General features: G+C 46.7%; 2 protein-coding genes across 2 annotated transcripts; both read right to left on the bottom strand.

Moving 5' to 3' along the window:
• Positions 1-677: 677 nt before the first annotated feature.
• On the bottom strand, positions 678-3,271 carry LOC145341244 (uncharacterized; the record flags this gene model as incomplete). Its single annotated transcript, XM_080186170.1, has 4 exons — positions 678-1,154; positions 1,437-2,112; positions 2,196-2,389; positions 2,930-3,271. Coding segments are annotated over 4 exons (1,689 nt in total), but the record flags the coding sequence as incomplete, so codon positions are not given.
• A 2,482-nt stretch (positions 3,272-5,753) lies between these two features.
• LOC145341243 (uncharacterized) lies at positions 5,754-7,520 on the bottom strand (the record flags this gene model as incomplete). Its single annotated transcript, XM_080186169.1, has 1 exon — positions 5,754-7,520. A coding segment is annotated over exon 1 (1,767 nt), but the record flags the coding sequence as incomplete, so codon positions are not given.
• Positions 7,521-8,230: the final 710 nt, after the last annotated feature.

Genomic DNA, 8,230 nt, shown 5'->3' with positions numbered 1-8,230 from the left:
CGGGGGAAGGGGTCAGGGCTGGTCATCGGTGGGAGGGGGCAAGCACTGTTGGGTGAAAATAGGGGCTGGTCACAGGTGGAGATATCGGGGCTGGTTATCAGGGTCAGTGGGGGGTTGGGGCGGGGGTGGGATGGTCAGAACTCTCCGGGGTGAGGGGTTCGGAGAGTTTAGGGCTGGCTGGGGAAGTAGGAACATAGTGGTAGGAACATAGAAAGTTGGGAAGGCCACCGATTGGAAGTGGGTGGGCGGTTGGTCAGGATAACCAGTGATCAGGAGGCCAGCAATGGAGGAACCACTGCGCACACGCCAATCTCCACTCTGACATATCAGCGTATGTGCAGTGGCTCGATCAGCTCTACGCCGTCACTATCTCACATGGAAACCGGCCCCACTCTATACTTTCTAGAGTGAATTTCACTGAGGCATTTTGCGATGCACAAAGTGTCAGTGATTCACTCTGATAAGTATGCTAAAAAGAAACAACAGGACTTACGACCATCTTCATGCATATTGAGAATTTAGATTTTATTTGGGAGAATCCTAGCCATTGATTCTAACACTTACCTTCACTACAGTGTTTTCCTGTCCAATTTAATTGGCAAATGCAAACATAATCATTCTTTGCCTCCATGCAAGTCCCACTATTTCTGCATGGATTCGGGTGACATGGATCAATTTTAGACGTTGTAGTTGGAGTTGTTGTAGTTGCGGTTGTTGTCGGAGCTGTTGTTGTTGGCGTTGTTGTTGGAGTTGTTGTTGGCGTTGTTGTCGGAGTTGTAGTAGTCGGAGCTGTTGTTGTTGGGGTTGTAGTTGGAGTTGTAGTCGGAGTTGTTGTTGTCACAGTTGTTGTCGGAGTTGTTGTTGGTGTTGTTGTCGGAGTTGTTGTAGTCGGAGTTGTTGTAGTCGGAGCTGTTGTTGCTGGGGTTGTAGTCAGATTTGTTGTCGGAGTTGTAGTCAGAGTCGTGGTTGTCGGAATTGTTGTTGATGGGGTTGTTGTATTCTGAGTTGTAGTCGGTGTTGTTGTTGGGGTTGTTGTTGGGATTGTTGTAGTCAGAGTTCTTGTTGTTGGAGTTCTTGTTGTTGGAGTTCTTGTTGTTGGAGTTCTTGTTGTTGGAGTTCTTGTTGTGGGAGTTCTTGTTGTGGGAGTTCTTGTTGTGGGAGTTCTTGTTGTGGGAGTTCTTGTTGTGGGAGTTCTTGTTGTGGGAGTTCTTGTTGTGGGAGTTCTTGTTGTGGGAGTTCTTGTTGTGGGAGTTCTTGTTGTGGGAGTTCTTGTTGTGGGAGTTCTTGTTGTGGGAGTTCTTGTTGTGGGAGTTCTTGTTGTGGGAGTTCTTGTTGTGGGAGTTCTTGTTGTGGGGATTGTTGTTGTGGGGATTGTTGTTGTGGGGATTGTTGTTGTGGGGATTGATGTTGTGGGGATTGATGTTGTGGGGATTGATGTTGTGGGGATTGTTGTTGTTGAAGTTGTAGTCGGAGTTGTTGTTGTCGGAGTTGTTGATGTTGGGGTTGTAGTCAGAGTTGTTGATGTTGGGGTTGTAGTCAGAGTTGTTGATGTTGGGGTTGTAGTCAGAGTTGTTGTTGTTGGGGTTGTAGTCGGAGTTGTTGTAGTCAGAGTTGTTGTAGTCGGAGTTGTTGTCGGAGATGTTGTTGTTGGGCTTGTTGTATTCAGAGCTGTTGTAGTCGGAGTTGTTGTCAGAGTTGTAGTCAGAGTTGTTGTAGTTGGACTTGTTGTCAGAGTTGTAGTCGAAGTTGTTGTAGTCGGAGTTGTTGTAGTCGGAGTTGTTGTAGTCGGAGTTGTTGTAGTCGGAGTTGTTGTCGTCAGAGTTGTTGTCGTCATTGGGGTTGTAGTTGGGGTTGTTGTCGGAGTTGTTGTTAGAGTTGTTGTCGGAGTTGTTGTTGTTGGGGTTGTAGTCGGATTTGTTGTTGTTGGGGTTGTAGTCGGATTTGTTGTTGGGGTTGTAGTCGGAGTTGTTGTTGTTGGGGTTGTAGTCGGAGTTGTTGTTGTTGGGGTTGTTGTCGGAGTTGTTGTTGTTGGGGTTGTTGTCGGAGTTGTTGTTGTTGTGATTGTAGTCGGAGTTGCTGTCGGAGTTGTTGTTGGGGTTGTTGTCGGAGCTGCTGTTAGGGTTGTAGTCGGAGTGGTTGTAGTCGGAGTTGTTGTAGTCGGAGTTGTTGTAGTCGGAGTTGTTGTAGTCGGAGTTGTTGTAGTCGGAGTTGTTGTAGTCGGAGTTGTCGTTGGAGTTGTTGTCGGAGTTGTTGTTGTTGGGGTTGTTGTTGGAGTTGCTGTTGGGGTTGTAGTCGGAGTTGTTGTAGTCGGAGTTGTTGTAGTAGTCGGAGTTGTTGTAGTCGGGGTTCTTGTTGTCGGAGTTGTTGGGATTGTAGTCCGAGTTGTTGTCTGGGTTGTGGTCGGAGTTGTTGTCGGAGTTGTTGTTGTCGGAGATGTAGTCGGGGATGTAGTCGGAGTTGTTGTCGGAGTTGTTGTCGGTGTTGATGTCGGACTTGCTGTTGTCGGAGTTGTAGTCGGAGTTGTAGTTGTCGGAGTTGTAGTCAGAGTTGTTGTCGGAGCTGTTGTAGTCAGAGCTGTTGTAGTCGGAGCTGTTGTTGTCGGAGTTTTTGTCAGAGTTGTAGTCAGGGTTGTTGTCGTCAGAGTTGTTGTCGTCGGAGTTGTTGTCGTCAGAGTTGTAGTCAGAGTTGTTGTTGGGGTTGTAGTCGGAGTTGTTGTTGGGGTTGTTGTTGGGGTTGTTGTTGGGGTTGTTGTTGGGGTTGTTGTTGGGGTTGTTGTAGTTGGAGTTGTAGTTTGAGTTGGCGTAGTCGGGGTTGGCGTAGTCGGGGTTGGCGTAGTCGGGGTTGGCGTAGTCGGGGTTGGCGTAGTCGGGGTTGGCGTAGTCGGGGTTGGCGTAGCCGGGGTTGGCGTAGTCGGGGTTGGAGTTAGAGCTGTTGTAGTTGGAGTTGTTGTAGTTAGAGTTCTTGTTGGAGTTGTTGCAGTCGGAGTTGTTATTGGAGTTCTTGTAGTTGGAGTTCTTGTAGTTGGAGTTCTTGTAGTTGGAGTTCTTGTAGTTGGAGTTCTTGTAGTTGGAGTTCTTGTAGTTGGAGTTCTTGTAGTTGGAGTTCTTGTAGTTGGAGTTCTTGTTGTTGGAGTTCTTGTTGTTGGAGTTCTTGTTGTTGGAGTTCTTGTTGTTGGAGTTCTTGTTGTTGGAGTTCTTGTTGTTGGAGTTCTTGTTGTGGGGATTGTTGTTGTGGGGATTGTTGTTGTTGAAGTTGTAGTCGGAGTTGTTGTTGTCGGAGTTGTTGATGTTGGGGTTGTAGTCAGAGTTGTTGTTGTTGGGGTTGTAGTCGGAGTTGTTGTAGTCAGAGTTGTTGTAGTCGGAGTTGTTGTTGTTGGGCTTGTTGTATTCAGAGCTGTTGTAGTCGGAGTTGTTGTCAGAGTTGTAGTCAGAGTTGTTATAGTTGGACTTGTTGTCAGAGTTGTAGTCGGAGTTGTTGTAGTCGGAGTTGTTGTAGTCGGAGTTGTTGTAGTCGGAGTTGTTGTAGTCGGAGTTGTTGTAGTCGGAGTTGTTGTAGTCGGAGTTGTAGTTGTTGGGGTTGTAGTCGGAGTTGTAGTTGGAGTTCTTGTTGTCAGAGTTGTTGTAGTCGGAGTTGTAGTTGTTGGAGTTGTTGCATTCGGAGTTGTTGTAATCGGAGTTGTTGTCAGGGTTGTTGTCAGGGTTGTTGTTGTCGGGGTTGTTGTAGTCGGAGTTGTTGTAGTTGGAGTTCTTGTTGTCAGAGTTGTTGTAGTCGGAGTTGTAGTTGTTGGAGTTGTTGCATTCGGAGTTGTTGTAATCGGAGTTGTTGTCAGGGTTGTTGTCAGGGTTGTTGTAGTCGGAGCTGTTGTAGTCGGAGCTGTTGTAGTCGGAGTTTTTGTCAGAGTTGTAGTCAGGGTTGTTGTTGTCAGAGTTGTTGTCGGAGTTGTTGTTGTCAGGGTTGTTGTTGTCAGAGTTATTGTCAGAGTTGTTGTCGTCAGAGTTGTTGTCGTCGGAGTTGTTGTCGTCGGAGTTGTTGTCGTCGGAGTTGTAGTCAGAGTTGTTGTTGGGGTTGTAGTCGGAGTTGTTGTTGGAGTTGTTGTAGTTTGAGTTGGCGTAGTCGGGGTTGGCGTAGTCGGGGTTGGCGTAGTCGGGGTTGGCGTAGTCGGGGTTGGCGTAGTCGGGGTTGGCGTAGTCGGGGTTGGCGTAGCCGGGGTTGGCGTAGCCGGGGTTGGCGTAGCCGGGGTTGGAGTTAGAGCTGTTGTAGTTGGAGTTGTTGTAGTTAGAGTTCTTGTTGGAGTTGTTGCAGTCGGAGTTGTTATTGGAGTTCTTGTAGTTGGAGTTCTTGTAGTTGGAGTTCTTGTAGTTGGAGTTCTTGTAGTTGGAGTTCTTGTAGTTGGAGTTCTTGTAGTTGGAGTTCTTGTAGTTGGAGTTCTTGTAGTTGGAGTTCTTGTAGTTGGAGTTCTTGTTGTTGGAGTTCTTGTAGTTGGAGTTCTTGTTGTTGGAGTTCTTGTAGTTGGAGTTCTTGTTGTCGGAGTTCTTGTTGTCGGAGTTCTTGTTGTTGGAGTTCTTGTTGTTGGAGTTCTTGTTGTGGGGATTGTTGTTGTGGGGATTGTTGTTGTTGAAGTTGTAGTCGGAGTTGTTGTTGTCAGAGTTGTTGATGTTGGGGTTGTAGTCAGAGTTGTTGTTGTTGGGGTTGTAGTCGGAGTTGTTGTAGTCAGAGTTGTTGTAGTCGGAGTTGTTGTTGTTGGGCTTGTTGTATTCAGAGCTGTTGTAGTCGGAGTTGTTGTCAGAGTTGTAGTCAGAGTTGTTATAGTTGGACTTGTTGTCAGAGTTGTAGTCGGAGTTGTTGTAGTCGGAGTTGTTGTAGTCGGAGTTGTTGTAGTCGGAGTTGTTGTAGTCGGAGTTGTTGTAGTCGGAGTTGTTGTAGTCGGAGTTGTTGTAGTCGGAGTTGTTGTAGTCGGAGTTGTTGTAGTCGGAGTTGTAGTTGTTGGGGTTGTAGTCGGAGTTGTAGTTGGAGTTCTTGTTGTCAGAGTTGTTGTAGTCGGAGTTGTAGTTGTTGGAGTTGTTGCATTCGGAGTTGTTGTAATCGGAGTTGTTGTCAGGGTTGTTGTCAGGGTTGTTGTTGTCGGGGTTGTTGTAGTCGGAGTTGTTGTAGTTGGAGTTCTTGTTGTCAGAGTTGTTGTAGTCGGAGTTGTAGTTGTTGGAGTTGTTGCATTCGGAGTTGTTGTAATCGGAGTTGTTGTCAGGGTTGTTGTCAGGGTTGTTGTAGTCGGAGCTGTTGTAGTCGGAGCTGTTGTAGTCGGAGTTTTTGTCAGAGTTGTAGTCAGGGTTGTTGTTGTCAGAGTTGTTGTCGGAGTTGTTGTTGTCAGGGTTGTTGTTGTCAGAGTTATTGTCAGAGTTGTTGTCGTCAGAGTTGTTGTCGTCGGAGTTGTTGTCGTCGGAGTTGTTGTCGTCGGAGTTGTAGTCAGAGTTGTTGTTGGGGTTGTAGTCGGAGTTGTTGTTGGAGTTGTTGTAGTTTGAGTTGGCGTAGTCGGGGTTGGCGTAGTCGGGGTTGGCGTAGTCGGGGTTGGCGTAGTCGGGGTTGGCGTAGTCGGGGTTGGCGTAGTCGGGGTTGGCGTAGTCGGGGTTGGCGTAGTCGGGGTTGGCGTAGTCGGGGTTGGCGTAGTCGGGGTTGGCGTAGTCGGGGTTGGCGTAGTCGGGGTTGGCGTAGTCGGGGTTGGCGTAGTCGGGGTTGGCGTAGTCGGGGTTGGAGTTAGAGTTGATGTAGTTAGAGTTGTTGTTGGAGTTGTTGCAGTCGGAGTTGTTATTGGAGTTGTAGTTGTAGTTGGAGTTCTTGTAGTTGGAGTTCTTGTAGTTGGAGTTCTTGTAGTTGGAGTTCTTGTAGTTGGAGTTCTTGTAGTTGGAGTTCTTGTAGTTGGAGTTCTTGTAGTTGGAGTTCTTGTTGTGGGGATTGTTGTTGTGGGGATTGTTGTTGTTGAAGTTGTAGTCGGAGTTGTTGTTGTCGGAGTTGTTGATGTTGGGGTTGTAGTCAGAGTTGTTGTTGTTGGGGTTGTAGTCGGAGTTGTTGTAGTCAGAGTTGTTGTAGTCGGAGTTGTTGTCGGAGTTGTTGTCGGAGTTGTTGTTGTTGGGCTTGTTGTATTCAGAGCTGTTGTAGTCGGAGTTGTTGTCAGAGTTGTAGTCAGAGTTGTTATAGTTGGACTTGTTGTCAGAGTTGTAGTCGAAGTTGTTGTAGTCAGAGTTGTTGTAGTCGGAGTTGTTGTAGTCAGAGTTGTTGTAGTCGGAGTTGTTGTAGTCGGAGTTGTTGTAGTCGGAGTTGTTGTAGTCGGAGTTGTTGTAGTCGGAGTTGTTGTAGTCGGAGTTGTAGTTGTTGGGGTTGTAGTCGGAGTTGTAGTTGGAGTTCTTGTTGTCAGAGTTGTTGTAGTCGGAGTTGTAGTTGTTGGAGTTGTTGCATTCGGAGTTGTTGTAATCGGAGTTGTTGTCAGGGTTGTTGTCAGGGTTGTTGTAGTCGGAGTTGTTGTAGTCGGAGTTGTTGTAGTCGGAGTTGTTGTAGTCGGAGTTGTTGTAGTCGGAGTTGTAGTCGGAGTTGTAGTTGGAGTTCTTGTTGTCAGAGTTGTTGTAGTCGGAGTTGTAGTTGTTGGAGTTGTTGCATTCGGAGTTGTTGTAATCGGAGTTGTTGTCAGGGTTGTAGTCGGAGCTGTTGTAGTCGGAGCTGTTGTAGTCGGAGCTGTTGTAGTCGGAGCTGTTGTAGTCGGAGCTGTTGTTGTCGGAGTTTTTGTCAGAGTTGTAGTCAGGGTTGTTGTTGTCAGAGTTGTTGTCGGAGTTGTTGTTGTCAGGGTTGTTGTTGTCAGAGTTATTGTCAGAGTTGTTGTCGTCAGAGTTGTTGTCGTCGGAGTTGTAGTCAGAGTTGTTGTTGGGGTTGTAGTCGGAGTTGTTGTTGGAGTTGTTGTAGTTTGAGTTGGCGTAGTCGGGGTTGGCGTAGTCGGGGTTGGCGTAGTCGGGGTTGGCGTAGTCGGGGTTGGCGTAGTCAGGGTTGGCGTAGTCGGGGTTGGCGTAGTCAGGGTTGGCGTAGTCAGGGTTGGCGTAGTCGGGGTTGGCGTAGTCGGGGTTGGCGTAGTCGGGGTTGGCGTAGTCGGGGTTGGCGTAGTCGGGGTTGGCGTAGTCGGGGTTGGCGTAGTCGGGGTTGGAGTTAGAGTTGTTGTAGTTGGAGTTGTTGTAGTTAGAGTTCTTGTTGGAGTTGATGTAGCCGGAGTTGTTGCAGTCGGAGTTGTTATTGGAGTTGGAGTTGTAGTTGTTGTTGGAGTTCTTGTAGTTGGAGTTCTTGTAGTTGGAGTTCTTGTAGTTGGAGTTCTTGTAGTTGGAGTTCTTGTAGTTGGAGTTGTTGGCTTTGAAGTTGTTGATGTTGAAGTCGCCAGCATTGGAGTTGTCATTATTGTAGGAGCTTCTGCTGATATAGCCTCTAGAAGACAACATGGAAAAATATAATGATTTCTGAGCGTAATAAATAACTGAGTAGTTGCCCGCCATTCCACTTCTGCCATTTTAATTCCTCTTTCACTCCACTTTTGTTTTTATTCATTCATGGGACATGGGCATTGCTGGCTGGCCAGCATTTATTATCCATCCTAGTTGCCTGAGGGCAGTTGAGAATCAACCACATTTCTGTAGCTCAAGCCACATGTAGACCAGAGCAGGTTAGGACGACAGATTTCCTTCCCTAAAGGAAATCAGTGAACCAGATGGATTTTTCTGACAATTGACAATGTTTTCATGGTCAACAGTAGATTTTTTTTATTGAATTCAAACTCCACCACCTGCTGTGGCCAGATTCAAACCCACTTCCCCAGAACAGAAACTGAGTTTCTGAATTAATAGCCTACCGATAATACCGCTAGGTCATCGCCTGCCCAGGTGTCGGTGTGGAGATGAGGTGGGTGGCAGGGAAGGAAGATATTAAAAACTACCCTTCAGTTTGCTACTGGATCAACACCTAGGTATTTCTGTCTCCATTTCATAGTCTGTAAACTTGCATGTGGTTTCTTCAGCAACTTTATCTGAAGCTATTGATGGTTTTTAAATAAGTTACCGTACTTGATGAGCGTTTCCTTCCTATTGCTGGGCTAAGTTTTTAAAGTATTTTTATGATAAGCCTCTGATAATTGGATACCGATTAGCTTTATGAATACTCTTGCAATTTTTAATAAACATAGGGGATGAAGAAAAGATTTATTCTTATC

The sequence above is a fragment of the Carcharhinus amblyrhynchos genome, chromosome 3 (assembly GCF_965287045.1).
Source record: "Carcharhinus amblyrhynchos chromosome 3, sCarAmb.v2.hapA, whole genome shotgun sequence".
Taxonomy (NCBI): Eukaryota; Metazoa; Chordata; class Chondrichthyes; order Carcharhiniformes; family Carcharhinidae; genus Carcharhinus; species Carcharhinus amblyrhynchos.
The sequence above is the reverse complement of the archived record's forward strand: the minus strand, read 5'-3'. Positions and strand labels throughout refer to the sequence as shown.